The following is a 16,015-nucleotide window of genomic DNA, read 5'->3' as shown; positions in this document are numbered from 1 at the left end:
ACTACCAATTTACCGGTGCAGTTACATTATACTGATAAGTCGCTAATAACTTGAATTGTTGATGTCACTATAAATAAAAGTATTTAACAAAAAAAAAACTACAACCAGAAGAAAGTGAATTATCAAAAAATTGTTCATTTAAATAAATGTTGAGAGTTTAAAAATATAACTGTTTTATTCATTCTTTTACGTACTGTTGATTTGCAGAGGGAAGATAAAAAAAAATTATTTATGACATGAGATAGTCTATCAGGTACATTTGAATGAACTGTAATGTGCATCAGCTATATATTATTCGATCGTATAACCAATATTGCAGGGTTCGTGGCGAGGGTTCTTCAGGAGAGGGATCGGGGAGTTCGGGGATGAGGGACAGCCTTCTGTAGAGCTGCCGTTCCCACGTGCTTGCACGAGTGCAAGCACGCATCCTCACGCATCTCCGAGCAAAAAAGACCGAGTCCCAGCGGAGATGCCCCACTCGGGGTGTCCCCGTCAGAGGCATTGGCATAAAGACCGAGACCCGGCTCCCGGAGTAGGGACCCAGGAACTGCATAGCCGGGCCTGGTGGATCCTACTCTGGGGGTTTGAGGTTGGCGGAAAGTGAGATCCGACCGGCGGGCCGAGACGTAGAGGCCCGTTAGAGTAAAGGACACTCCCCTGGGCTGTGTAATACTCAACTGCAGGATGCGGCCCGGAGGAGGAGGAGGAGAAGAAGAAGAAGAAGAAGAAGAAGGAATAAAAATCTTATGACCAAAGTTAATAGACTCTTTTTTCATTCCTAACATATCCCTTTCTTTACGACCTGATTGCTTCAATGGCTCAGATGTAGTAATGATACAACGTATTTACGAAGTAAGTAAGTCTGCCATTGGGTATAATAAATGGTGCGTGCGTGCAAGGGAGCCTGTGGTTTAGCAAGAAGAGCGAACAAATACTTTAAAATAGTTAACTAAAAAATTATCTCCAGTGTATCATTCCTTACATTCATGCATTCGTAACTGAATATTACAATACATTTGGCAAGATTGTTAGAAAAAAATGCTTTTTTTCTAAACTTTGCAAGCATTGTTGTTTAGATTAGATCAAATCATAATGCATGTTTCATTAAAAACTGTTGATTTTATTTTTTAAATTGACAATATTTTTTTTTGTCACCTACCATTAAAGTTGAGTTATGAAGTGAACAATTAATTAAAATTATTAGACTATATTATTTATCTAAATTGAAAATTTTATTATTGCGTTTTAGATTTAATCATAAAATCCGGTTTAGATATCTTTGCGTTTAAAAAAAATGATTTTTAAAAAATAAACTATCCAATAGTTTTTGTATCTATTTCTGTCTGCTGGATTCGGTCGGTTAGCGGTTTGTAACATTCAAATTTGTTTGCGCTTATCCAGGAGTACGGTCTTCATAAGTTATTTATAAGCCAAGATTAGACAGCTTTTTTTCAAAGCCGCTTCATCAATTTAAAAGGAATATCATACGATTAAGCTGTTGCCACCACGATTGTTTCATGTAACAAAGGACTACGAAACTTCGTAGCCTATAGGTAATAAAATTTTAAAGTATTTTTTTCGTAATATATTAAAAGCCAATAAAATATTACTATATTATAGAATTTTTACTATTAGCTTTTTAAATGATTTTTTCAGACACCACTACCTTTTTCTTTCTTTTTGGCTAACGTTTTATATTGATTACCTTGTATTTATAACATGGTTCTGAGATATATATATATATATATATATATAAAAGCTGAGGAAGTATTGTCTGACTCTCGGCTATGCCGGTCAAGTCATGATTACCAAAATAAAATCTAAGTATCAAGATTCCCAAATTTTGCGTAAAAGATTTCTGATTTTAGGAGGAGCTTTCTTACTCTGTGGGGAAAATTGAGGAAAAAATTATTTATAAAGAAGTGATCTCTAACAAAAAAGAAAATTCTCTTTATAAATATTGAAAAAGTAAAGTATAACTTTTATGAAAGTAATGAAAAACATTGCTTTGTTCTTCCAGACAGAACTGCCCGTTCTTCTTTCAGGAAGCAACCGTAAGTGGTATCGTTTGTCTGGATATGCTTTTCTAATTCTCAGAAAATTAATCTTCTACATAAAATTTATTAATTCCTCGATTAGATGATGATGAAAACCAAAATGTACGCCATTACCATCAGTAAGAAACGGCATCGCCTCCCTGCCGCCTAGAAGTCCGAGATTTTCTTGATACTCGATTCTCAGGTTGGTGGATTGGTCGTAAAGAGGTCCAATCGCATGGCCACCTTGCTCTCCAAATTTGACCCCGCTAGATTTTTTCTTGTGGGGTTTCATTAAATATCAGGTTTATATACCGCCTTTGCTTGCTGATCTTTTTGAGGTAAGACTTCGAATTAATGTCGCAGCTGCAGAGGTAACGTCTGACTTACTGGCTATAGATTGGAATGAATCGATTTCAGATGGGATGTGTATCGTATTACAAATGGAAGTCATGTAGAACTAAAGTGAATGTTGGGTGACAAACTTAATGTGTTTTTTTAAGAAATGAGACCTCAATCGAATCTGTAAGTTAGCTCAATAAATTTTTGTACGTTTTTATTGTTGTGAATTTCTTTTTGAATCGACCGATATTTTTTCATGTGCTAGTAATCGTTTATTTGAATGAAATAAAATTTAAAAAAGCAGTTTATTTTATGTAAATGGTTTTTTAATTACTTTTTAAGCTTACTAAAGAATAGAATATTTAAGAACTTTTGTTTAATTATATATATATATATATATATATATATACACAGTTTAAATGGTATCTTCTAAAACTGAAGTAAGATATATCAGATAAATTTAAATCAAGCTGTCATCATTGTTCACTGACAAAGAAAATAAATTTTTTTACTAGAACACACCCAATTTATTTTTGCAAATTGCAGATTTATATATATAATTTTTTTGTTGGTTTTATAACATATTTTATTAATCCTTTTTTGTGAATTCATAATACCGAAAATGTGTTAATATTTTAATCGTCAATAAATTTTCATCATGTATTTTAAAATTAAATTTTTAGACAGCTCGTGAAATAAAGAAAATGAAAATATAAATTGTAAATTTTAACATAAAGTGGTTAAAATGTTTAACCACTACCATTGCTTGTAGAATGACATTTTTGCATATTAAATGTCAGCTCAAGAGAAAAGAATTGTGTAAAATATTCTTCCATATAAATAATTTAAACAAAAAAGAAACATTTTAAGGGAGTGGGGGGTGAAAACGTTCCTTCATAAAAAAAATAGTAAAGTGAATAAATAAAAAACTAAAGTGGATTCTTAATTTTTCATTTTTTTAAAAAATGGAGTGTGTTGTAATATAAATAAAAAATGTAAGAGATAGCATCCATTTTATTGCTAGTTAATGTACTAGTAGTCTTTTTCTTTTTTTTTTAATTTGTAGGGCGTAAAGTGAATAATTTAATGTAGTAGAGTGATGAGTTAATGCAATTTTCAGCGTATGATACAGCTATATGAAACGGTATACCTTAAGCTAAAGTTAACATTTTAAAAACATATTTGAATCTTTTTAAGAAGTAGACTAGTTTGTTTAAGAATATTCTTAGTAGGTTGTACTGAATATTCAGTTGCAATTCTTTACCGATAATAATTTAAAAATTGTACAAAATTAATGTGTTAATCCTCGAGAACAATAAGAATTCTATACCAAGCTTACTGGGGAAAGTGTGGAGTACGGTGGTGTGTTATTTTATTTTTCATTTCCTTTATTCATTAGGGGATAAATCATTAGGCTATTAAAAATATTAAAACTTTTGCAATAATATAAATCCAGCTCGCTGGAAATAAATTCAACCTTTTTTGCTTAATTAGTAATTTCACTTCTTTCGGCATATTATTGATACTGTTTTTTTTTGTGGTTGTTTCTTTTTTAACATATCCTTTTGTAGAGTGAGCATGATTTATATGTTGTACAGTAAAATACCCTTATTCACGGGGGTTAGAGACCGTAAAAATGCCGTGAATATGGAACGGAACTAATGTTATTTAAGGAAGATTGATTAGGTTATATGTAAAATGAAAAAGAAGTTATGGTTACTTAGGGCGATGTTATTGATGAAATACGGCAACATTAATTATAAAAACTGATTTAGTATAGTACATAGTGTTACCACATATATCCCTAATTTAATATCGGCGGACGACATCGGTAGTGGCTCAGTTTGCAGCGGAGCGGAGCACAGTATACGTACGCACTGGTACAAGCGTCACTCCCGCCGCGCAGATGATCGCGCAGTTCTCCCGCCATAGTGGCGCTGCGGCCCCAACACTCTCAGGTTCCAATAAAAGAGCGTGCTCGAGAGTGAATAATTAATTCATCGTCGACCACAACCTGGAGAAGACCAAGAAGAAGAAGAAGAAGATGGAAGAAGACAGAAGAAGCTCGTTGGCCGCCTCAATGTGGGATTCCCGGCGAATGCTAACATCCCCGCAGCAGGCCTGGCCGGCCTGCCAAGGGAGCCGCAGGATGCGGACGCTACTTTCCCGCTCCAGCTCGCCGCGCTTCAATCGCCCTGGTCGGCGGACTTAGCAGCACAAGCCGGCCCAGAGTGGGATCGCTCGGGGAGAACCGCCTCGGCCGCACCGGTGAAAGATGACCCGACGCTGACCCGACATTGCGGGGCTCTGGGAGCCACCACTGCCAAGCTGTAAAGGGGACCCAACTGCCGCTGAGGGGAAGCGCGGTCTGATTTCAATGGACGAGCCGCAACTCCCCCACTTCGCCGGAGACCAGCTTCCGGACCCAACAGCTCTTCTCAGAGCAAACCCAAAAAACGGGTCTTTTCAGGGCTACCACAAGGTTATAAATTACGAACCGTCGAAGCATTCGACGACAACAGTATGGCATTTAAACACTTGATTTAGACACTAAATCGAGTGTCTAAATGCCACTCCGATTTAGACATTTTTCGTAGCGGTACCACGCTACGAAAAATGTCTAAATCGGCGACTAGAGAAATAGCGTAACTATGTAAGTACTTGTTACAAATAATAAATTTTTTATTTTCACTGCGGTTTTAATTTTGTGACCGATCGGACCTTGAAAAAAAATAACCCTCGTATATATCACTTTATTGTGTACAAGATAACTGCCATAATTTTGCGCCAATCACTTTCAAATTAATACATAAAATATAACGACCAAAAATCTCGGTCGAGTTCGTTAATGGGAAAAATTGGACCATGGGGGTGGATATGGTAGAGGGGGGCTTTTTCGAAAAAACATAATATCGCTATAACTTCCTTATTAAGGAAAATATTGAATTCGTTTTAGTTTCTACTATTATTTAGGTAAGAGCCTAAAACTTACCTAAGTAAAGTTTTTTGATATCACCAACCATTGGCCCAGGACTGGAAAAAATGGGTTTTCGAAGACAATAAATTATACCTCCCTTAATAAGCCCAGTATCGCATCGGTTTAAAGTGGTCGTTAGTCCTCTAAACATTACCTAAAACTTTGACTGAAACAATTTTGGATTTGACCAATCTTTACGGCAAGGGGTTACCAAAATGTCGCTGGAATTGTAAGAAGATGGGGCTTGTATGTGAACCTTTTTTTCACATGCAACTATTGTCGTATTGAATAAATTTGTAGTTTTTCTTAACTTTAAGGTGGAAATCTTTTTTATACCCTTCTTAACACCGGTGAAATCTAACTCTGCCTTCCAGCGAGCTGAAAGGGAGTTTTTATTATTACTTGGCTAAAAATGTTTGAAACGTTTTGATATACGCCTTGAGAATGAAAATAACAATTTTTTAAAGAAATCTCTTAAACTTTCGAAATCATTGCAACAAAGAAACGAAACATGCCGACATAAAATCAAAGGTAAGAGTATCTTTTCCGAAGGATAATATTTTCGTCGTAATTCAATCCTCTATGTGAGCCTCGAAAAATCGATTTATAATTATAATTCAATAAAAATCTGTTTAATTTTTATTTATTGGAAAATCTCTGATTGATTTTAATTTGAATATTGCACATTAATTAAGAAAACAAAATTTAACGTGAGTCAAAAACCCAGTTTTTGATAATGAGATTTGTGGGTTCAAAAACAGACTTATCTTTCGTTTTTAATCACTATATCTATATTTTAATTATTTTATTAGTCCATTTGGAGTTTTAGTTACACTATTTTAACTTTTTCTTAACTTTTTAACAAAATCCATTTTTATAAAAATATATTTAACAAATAATAAAGTATAAAAACGAATAATGAAAGCATGTAGTAAAAATGAAACTAGACTACCATAATACAGTAAAATTCAATTATAAGTTTAGTGCTTTTTTTTTCTATTTACTATCTTATTTTAGTAAAATTACCTCTGATATACACATATCTTGAATGTATTCAACTAGATAGACTATTTTAACTAACAGAATGGTTTGTGGTATGAGGTGTTCAAGTTATATTCTGCACTCGTCATCAGTATCATCGTATCAGGTCACTGAGTGGAAAGAAGGATGGAAGGGTGAAAGATGATCATAGGCTTTCACAGGAAATTGGATGGTTAAGTTAGGTCTGAAGAAATGGCACACTTCTAATCACAAAGAGCAACTAAACTCCTATTTAACGAAAGTAAACCTATTGGACGTTTAAAGTAGACTGATTTAAAATAAGATATATTGTTGGTCTTAAAATTCAACCTCAGGTTTAAATTGTAATGTCTACTCTTTTTTTCAGTTTTTGTTGTATAAATCTTTAATACAATAGGATCAGCAGAGTGTTTCAAGCATGGATATATATATATATATATATATATATATTAAAATATCTACTTATTATACGAGTAATTTCTTTTATTTTACTTTAAAGGTCTTACTAAATGTTTTGTATATGTGTTTTTTTATACATATGACGTATAAAAGGAACTTTATGCAAAATTTTGAAAATGAAAAGCAATTTGTAATTGATAAGTAACCGAAAACTTTAGTAAAAATTAATAATTATATAGTTTTTAGATATATTTATCAATGCAATGTTTATCGATTGTTGGGTTCTTTTTTTTATTAAATTTTACTATGGAAATAATTTGTCATTTATGAAAACGTGGTAATTTTTAATTTAAAGGACAACTTTAAACTTATTTAAACCTACGAATAATACTTCTTTTTTATCTTTAGAAATTTTATCATCCATGATATTGTTTTGCATTGTATAATTTCTAAATACACATGGTATACGAGGTCTGTAAATAAAGTATTGAGACTAGTTTTTTTTTTTTGAAGCCAAAGTGGCAACACTGTACTAGTTACTAGTAAACATATGGTTATATGAACAGCTGATTTATATTAGGTATTAATATTTTTAGTCTATTGCTGCCACGTGAAATGTAAACAAATTTTTCGTGAAACGAGTTTTGTTGTGCGTTACAAAAATGAGTGATACGAATGAGCAAAGTTGTGCAATCAAGTTTTGTGTTAAACTCGGTTAAAATGCTACTGAAACTTTTTCAAAATTGAAAAGGGCGTATGGAGATGATGCTGTATAACAAGCCTAAGTTTTTAGGTTGTTTAAAACGTTTTCAGATGGCCGGGAATCAGTTGTGGACGATCCACGCTCTGGAAGACCATTAACGTCAAAAAGTGACAATGTTGAGGAAATCAGAGACTTGATACGGTACAGCCGGGTGCGGGGTTTGTCCCCGGCTCCTGCGCGGGCCGGAATGAGGTTGTGTTCCCCTTGTTAGGTGACCTAAACTGGTCGACTTAATTGGGTGTAGGTCTGAATCTGTATGTTGCGTAAGACATAATTTTGATTGATATGAGTGTAGCATTGATTTAACTATAAATTCATTCGTTTTCTGAGGCATTCACAGTCACGAACGGTGCTGTCAAATCTTAACTAGGAGCGGGGGTTCGCGCTTCCGCGGTTTCGGTCAGTTAGTTTGAGGGAATCATGTTAGGTTGGATGTGAAAGTGTCCGTTTGAGGTCTATGTGAAGGCGAAATTTGATTTGTATTTTACTGATGCAAATGTCGAGGCATTTACATGGGTGGCATCCCGACCAAAGCCTGGTTGATGATTGTGAGATGTAATCAGTTAAAGGGTCTAAAGACGACTTCCGGTAAAGCCCTTCAGGGCTTTGAACGGAGGGGGTGGTGTGGCGACCCGTAACGTCACAAAGTGGGCGTCTTCCCCCTACTGGGTTTGGATGGTACGACCGGCGGCGATTAACTGTCAGAATGGTTGCAGAACAATTGAATTTGAACCGTACAACAGGCAAACGAATTGGACATGTAAAATTTTTTGGTTCCAAAAAACCTCACCGTTGAACAGAAAAACAACAGGGTGGAAGTGCGTCGCGATCTTCTAGGAAGAATTGAAACTAATCCTGATTTTCTAAAAAAAAAGTGTTATTACTGGTGATGAATCTTGGATATTTGAATAGGACCCAGAAACAAAACACCAGAGCAAAGAGTGGCACACTTCAAACTCATCACGTCCCAAAAAAGCATATATGAGCAAATCAAAAATCATAACCATGCTAATTTGTTTCTTCGAAAGTAACGTCAGAAGACTGATGAAAAGAGTTGCCCGCGTGAGGTCACCCATCAAAGACAATTGGATGCTGCATCATGACAATGCACCTTGTCACACTGCACTCTCAATTAATGAGTTTTTGGCAAAGAAAAAACATTCCTGTAGTTCCTCAACCACCTTATTCACCTGACTTGAGTCCCTGCGACTTTTTCCTGTTTCAGACTTAATAAAAACACCTCATTTGGAACAGTAGAAAATATTTAAAAACATTTAACCGACCATCTGAAGGATATTCCGGTTTCTGAGTTCAACACTATTAGGAAGAGTGGAAAAACCATATGAGACGTTGCGTGGCTTCCCAAGGGAACTAATTGAAGGTGGTAGAATCCATGTATACTTGGATTGTAAATAAAAAGTTTTCTGAACCAGTCTCATTACTTTATTTACAGACATCGCATATAATGAGGTTATTGGATTCCGAACTAGGCCTGAAATTTTGAAGCGTACTTTTACAAAATAATAGTAGAAAAATTCATGCAGAAATAATTTCATGAAACATGCAAGTAGACTTCTAGTACGATTTTTAACAAAAACATAAAATAAAACAAACTATTGATTAATTTTTTTTTTTTTTTACTTACAGCACAAAATATTTTTGGCGCAACTTTTTCTGAAAAACTGCCGATTATTATTCTTGTATCCAAATCCTGGAAAAAACATGAAACAAATGTTACTAACATTTAACCGCATCTTAAAATTATATTTAAATTTTTTTATCTTGTTTGCAGATGAAAAGATATCTTTTCGTTTTAAAATGAAAAGTACATAAAACTTTATTTCATTAATAACTTCTGATATTTTTAAAAAAATTTTATTATTACTGAATTATTAGTTATCGTAAAAATCTTTTTACAGAGGTTAATAATAATAATAAAAAAAAAGTAAGGCCATAGTCCCGGTGGGAGATTCCCTTGGGGGTTCTCCATTAGAGGCAGGGCATTAAGACCGGAGTCCCGGTGAGGGGACCCCTTTGGGGTCCTCTCATTAGAGGCGTGGCATGTACTGCAAGAACGAGTCCCGGCTACCTGGGCGAAACCTTGTGTTCTGCCGAGGCAGTTTGAGGCGAAGGCACCCCTCAGAGCTGAGTTATGCTTAGATGCTGTTCCGGCCCTGAGGAGGGCGTAAATGAAGGCGCAAAAAAAGTAAGCCAACAGCAACATGTATTCATTATTTTGTAAAGACATTGAGATTGACGTTTGTTTATCCTGAAAAAGTATTATTAATTCCTCTAGCAATTCCAATAATCGGGTTATAACACTTTTCTCCACAATAACCATCTGGTTTCTGTATGGAAAAGAAAAGATTTTTCTTTTCACCCATTTCATCTCGTAGTTTCGCAAACAGTCGCAGCTAAATAGTTTTAACTATGTTTTATTGGGTTGTGGTTGGAGGTTGTGAAATATTCGCTATATGTTTTTTTTTTACTTTTTAGGGGCCGTAGAGCTAAAACCGTCGACAATGACTGATTTAGAGGAATAACAGAGATATATTAAATATATTGATATTTTAATATCAGTTCTCCGTCAGTCAATGTAACATTGTATTTGAATGAACTTGCATTAACTCTTTATAAAACAGCGTGGTTTGTTATTTAAAACTACAAATCAGAGTTAATGTATTTATCTAGTTTTAGTTAATTGCTAAACTAATAATCACTTGTTTTCTTCAATTCCATTTTAATTAATTCATGTTGTAATAAAATGTAAAATGATTTTTAGTATTTGATTAGATTAAGTAATATTTATTGTTTATAATTTGTATAACTTTTAAACAATTAACAACTATAACCAAATAATATCCAAGTAAATCGACTTTTAAGATGTCGGAACCCCCTAGTAAAGGACTGTTTATGTTTAATATAGATTAGTGGTTTCCAAACTTTTCCGAGTCGCGGCGTCCTTTTTCAATTATAATTTTTCCACGGCGCCCTACCCTAAACAAAAGTATGACTATTCGTAAGAGATATAAATAAATAAAACTCGTGTATCTTCATTATTTTTTAATTTTATTAACATTAAATTAATAATTATAAATGTCTTAGTTCAATTAATTATGAAGTTTTTACAATATTTCGCGGCGCTCCTGTAAAGAGGCCGCGGCGCACAGTTTGGGATTCACTGATAGAAGGTTAATTACGTGTAGAAAGTCACAAATTGTTTGCAGCATTTCCTAAAAATATTGTATAAAGCCATTTAATAATTTATTTATTTAAAATTATGATTTAAGAATTAAATTTCTTGAATCAGAGAATTTCTAAACCATATAGAAATATTTTTTCTGTAAATTTCGCTTAATATTTTATTTTTTAACTCAAATTAGTATTAACAGATTTAGAAGATGTTTCTATCTCTGTCTGTAATGAAACGAAGAATATTTTATTAAAACGTTCCTATTACTGAGAAGCATACTGGCAACCATACTTTTACGCCGTACGAACGACATAATTTATTATAAATTTGTACTTCAGCTTTTTATGTTTTATATCAGTTCTCCGTCAGTCAATGTAACATTGTATTTGAATGAACTTGCATTAACTCTTTATAAATGAGAAGAATGAAGATTGTTCTGAGCGCCTATCGAGAAACAGATAAAAAATTACCTCAATTTAATTCCTAAATAAACATTTCATTATTTTTGTTTTATTTCCACTTTATAAGTTCTATCTCACTTACTCTCTCTCTCTCTCTCTCTCTCTCTCTCTATATATATATATATATATATATATATTAATTCATATATATATATATATTTATATAAATATATATGAATAAATATTATTCATATATATATATATATATATATATATATATATATATATATATATATATATGAATAAATACACAAAGGTAAGCATAACGATTTTGTAGATTTACTTACCCTTAGAAGTTTTAGTTGATCCATTAAATTTGATTCTGAAAATGTTACTGTAGCTAAACAAGATATATTTGCCTCTTCAAGTTCTGTAACTAAATCATTGATAGCCTGGAAAAAATAAATTAAAATAATTTTCTTTTATTTAAAGTTTATATTTATTTTATTTATTTGTTAAAAAGGAACAAAAAACGATTAATTTTTTAATTTTACTGATTCTTTTAAACAAACCGTGTGATTTCTGTATGCGTTAGACATTACAGAAGAAAGTAATATGAAAAATTTTGTTTTTTAAGTAAGAAGTTCGGTTTTAGATTAAACGATATATAAAGTAATGATGGATATAGCCAGGTGATATATAAGCGGGGTTTCTCCGCTGCAGGCATGGCATGTAACACATGACAGAGTCCCGGCTATTTGGGTGGGGTCTAGCGCCCTACCGAGATAGTTTGAGGTGAAGGCACCCCTCGGAGCTGAGTTTATGCGTAATTGCGTATCCGACTTATGGTTGGGGGGGGGGGAGGCACGGAGATTACAGACGGAAAATAAGGAAAAAAGTGATATATAATTAAATTTTCTGAGAATATTTGTTTTTTTCCTTTTAAATACAGAATTTTAAAAGCTTCAAAAATTATCTTCTAGACTGTATTACACCAATAAAATATAATTTTGTTTGTGGAATCAATAAAATTAAACAAAATACTGGAGATATTAAAAATACTCTTTAACACCCACTTATGTTATAAAGTACAAACTTAATTAAAATACCATAATAAGAATTAATTCTAAAATCCCATTAGAAAAATGCATTAAGAGAGCACTGCTTTCCAGACTAAATTTTGCTAGATCAAACCCAGAGGAAAAAGATGACTTGAAGAATTAACTCTCAACAGAAGCTTTGAAGCTGAAGGCTTGCACGCGGGAATATGAAAATATAATTTTGTAGCGTATAAAAAATACCATTTTTAACCAGAATTCGAACCCGAGTCCCTTGGATGTAAGGCCGAGATGCTACCTCTCCGCCACGGAGATCAACCATTGTTTATCCATTAGTAATGGATTAATTATAAATTTTGTTAACTTGTATAATTACATTTTTTTGTATTAATAATTTATTTACGGAACTTGTTAATTGTTTGATTGTACGTACGTACTTTTACTGGGAGAATATGTAGGCACGTAACGTAAGCGTCATGTTTAACTAGCTACCTCATCTCTTTTATATCTTTGACTTTAGTAAGGAAATTTTCCTCATTTTTTGTACTCTGTTGTCAGAATAAATCATAATTTATTGTAAACTTTTATGTATTAGACTAAATATTTTTACGGTTAACTGACATCTAACTGGTGTCGGATTTGTTCTCCGAAAGAAGCAAGTATTTTTATCTAACGTTTTACACAATCATTATTTTATTATAATACATGTATACGACCATATGAGAAGCCGTAATAAAAACTAAAATAAAATATTTAATCGGTTATTTAAAAAGTAATGTTTAATTGTTAAGAAAATAAAAGTTTTACTAAAATTTATGATATGGCAATGAATGCCATATGTATTCAAGTTTTGTTATTTCTTAGTCCAATAGTCCTTGATTCACTCACCTGTTGGTGCGTTAGTTACATTTGTTAAAATCAGTTGTTTTTCATTAGCCCACCGGGCTAGTGTGGTGGTTAATTCGCCATCGTGAATCAGCTGATCTCGAAGTCAAGAGTTCTAAGGTTCAAATCCTAGTAAAGGCAATTAGTTACTTTTATACGGATTTGAATACTAAATCGTCTTTACCGGTGTTCTTTGGTGGTTGGGTTTCAATTAACCGCACATCTCAGGAATGGTGGACCTGTGATAGTACAAGATTACACTTCATTCACATTCATATACATATCACCCTCATTCATCTTCTGAAATAATTAATACCTTACGGTGGTTCCGAAGGCTAAAAGGAAAAGAAAGAACGGTGTTTTTCATTATGGATTTATACCGCTGAAGAATGTGCTGAGACTATTTGATTGTAAATGAATCATCAGTTATCGACTATAAACTACTATGGTAGTTGTCTTGGAAGACTACACTGTAAAGAGAGTTTAGGATAAATTACTACAAAGAATCATTTGAAAGACTGACTATTACTGCTTACTAAAAAATGTTTCTCTTAAAGTTGGTTGTGGAGTATTCATTAGTGATAAATCCTTTCTTTATATGAAGAATCAACTGCATTTACCAACTAAACTTAAAATTTCCAAATTTACGAAATAGAATATTTTGAAAATATCTGTAATTTTTTTCTGTCCGTTAGTATTAGAACGGTACCTCATAGGGGGAACCATAAGTAAATTTTATTAATGATAATCACGTGAAGAGAGATCCCCGACGAAATCCCTTATTAAAGCATACAAAGGTTCAACACTTCATATATAGAAAAAGCACCATTTATGTGTGGTAAAAATAAAGGTGAATACTTAAGTAGCACTAGAAATATATCACAGGTAGAAAAGAATAAAAATAGAAACAATGTTATCAGTACCAATATATGGGGACAATACTATAAATAAAACAAATATTCGTTGTTAATAGAAGTAGCTGTTATTTGTAGACTGACAAAGAGATGTTCACTACACAGTGACACTCATCCTGTGTTGCCACACCAAGGTTCCTCTCCCGGTCACTTCTCTGGTTACTTCTCCCAGCACCAGCAAATGGAAACGTTTTAGTCTCCTGAGACTCCGGTTGGTTGGAATTTCGTGCCTGATAATGATAAGAATTACTCTCACCTTATGATTCGTTAAAAAACAAAGAATACGATTGGTTGGAATTTTGTGCCCGATAATGATAAGAATTATTCTCACCTTATGATTCGTTAAAAAACAAAGAATACGATTGGTTGGAATTTTGTGCCCGATAATGATAAGAATTACACTCACCTTATGATTGGTTAAAAAACAAAGAATACGATTGGTTGGAATTTTGTGCCCGATAATGATAAGAATTACACTCACCTTATGATTGGTTAAAAAACAAAGAATACGATTGGTTGGAATTTTGTGCCCGATAATGATAAGAATTACACTCACCTTATGATTGGTTAAAAAACAAAGAATACGATTGGTTGGAATTTTTTCTCTGATAATGATAAGAATTGCACTCACCTTATGATTGGTTAAAAAACAAAGAATACGATTGGTTGGAATTTTTTGTCTGATGATGATAAGAATTACTCTCACCTTATGATTGGTTAAAAAACAACGAATACGATTGGTTGGAATTTCGTGCCTGATAATGATAAGAATTACTCTCACCTTATGATTGGTTAAAAAACAACGAATACGATTGGTTGGAATTTCGTGCCTGATAATGATAAGAATTACTCTCACCTTATGATTGGTTAAAAAACAACGAATACATTGGTTGGAATTTTTTGTCTGATAATGATAAAAATTGCTGTCACCTTATGATTGGTTAAAAAACAACGAATACGATTGGTTGGAATTTCGTTCATGATGATGATAAGAATTACTCTCACCTTATGATTGGTTAATAAACAACGATTACGATTGGTTGGAATTTGTGCCTGATAATGATTAGAATTACTCTCGCCTTATTATTGGTTAAAAAACAAAGAATACGATTGGTTGGAATTTTTTGTGTGATAATGCCAATCTGATTATTCCATCCGATTTTCACCTCTTTGCTCACATGAAACGCTGGCTAGGAGGACAACATTTGGGCACATACATCGAGTTGCAGACCAGCGTAGAAACATGGCTGTTAACACTGGCGGCTCCGTTCTATGACGAGGGTATTGGAAAGTTGGTACCACGCTACGATAAATGTCTAAATCGGATTGGCGTTTGTGTAGAGAAATAGCGTAACTATGTATGTACTTGTTACAAATAAAATATGCTTTATTTTCACTGTGGTTTTAATTTTGTGACCGATCGGACCTTGAAAATAAAATAACCCTCGTAGATAGTCATGAATTTTTCTACCCGTGATGAACCACATAGTCTCTGTTATGATCCTCACCAATTTATTTTGTAATCTTTAAATTATTTCAATATTTCTGTTACTCTTCGTATCCTAGAGATGGATTCCATACGTTTAGATTCATTTTAGGATAACTCTTGTAAATCAACAGTTTATTAGATAACGATAACTGTGAGTTTCTTCCCGGCAACCGGTTTAGTTCCCTATATTTGATGTTAGCCGTTTCCTCTTTTCTACCATGTGACCCTTCCACATTAGAGGACGTCCAATCATAGCCCAAGGCACCGTACCCGATCCGTGTGAGGGGTGTAGACGCCAATCAAGTGGACCCGTGGCAGTCAATCATTCTCAACGTAAATGTCGCATGGCTCGATTTGTTCTGAATCACCCTCATTTTCCACTTACCTATATGTACACATATACAGAGTATCCTTAAAAGGTGAGGCCAAACTCTAGGATGTGATTCTATTTAATATGCTGAAGAAAAAATGACGAGTGATCATAATTCCGAAAACATATATTTTTCTGTCTGTTGCCATTTTGTGTTTTTTAAGAAAA

General features: G+C 33.4%; 1 protein-coding gene across 1 annotated transcript in view; it reads right to left on the bottom strand.

The window, feature by feature from the left end:
* GABA-B-R3 (gamma-aminobutyric acid type B receptor subunit 3) overlaps positions 1-16,015 on the bottom strand; it is a 348,787-nt gene that overhangs the window by 57,842 nt on the left and 274,930 nt on the right. The window contains exons 5-6 of the mRNA XM_075369585.1: positions 11,479-11,583; positions 9,183-9,248 (exon numbers count right to left, since the gene is read on the bottom strand). Of these exons, the coding sequence (XP_075225700.1) occupies positions 9,183-9,248; positions 11,479-11,583 (171 nt within the window). The remainder of the gene's footprint in view (positions 1-9,182; positions 9,249-11,478; positions 11,584-16,015) is intronic.

The sequence above is a fragment of the Lycorma delicatula genome, chromosome 6, assembly GCF_047948215.1.
Source record: "Lycorma delicatula isolate Av1 chromosome 6, ASM4794821v1, whole genome shotgun sequence".
NCBI classification, from domain to species: Eukaryota; Metazoa; Arthropoda; class Insecta; order Hemiptera; family Fulgoridae; genus Lycorma; species Lycorma delicatula.
Note: the sequence above shows the minus strand (reverse complement) of the source record. Positions and strands in the feature narration are given on the sequence as shown.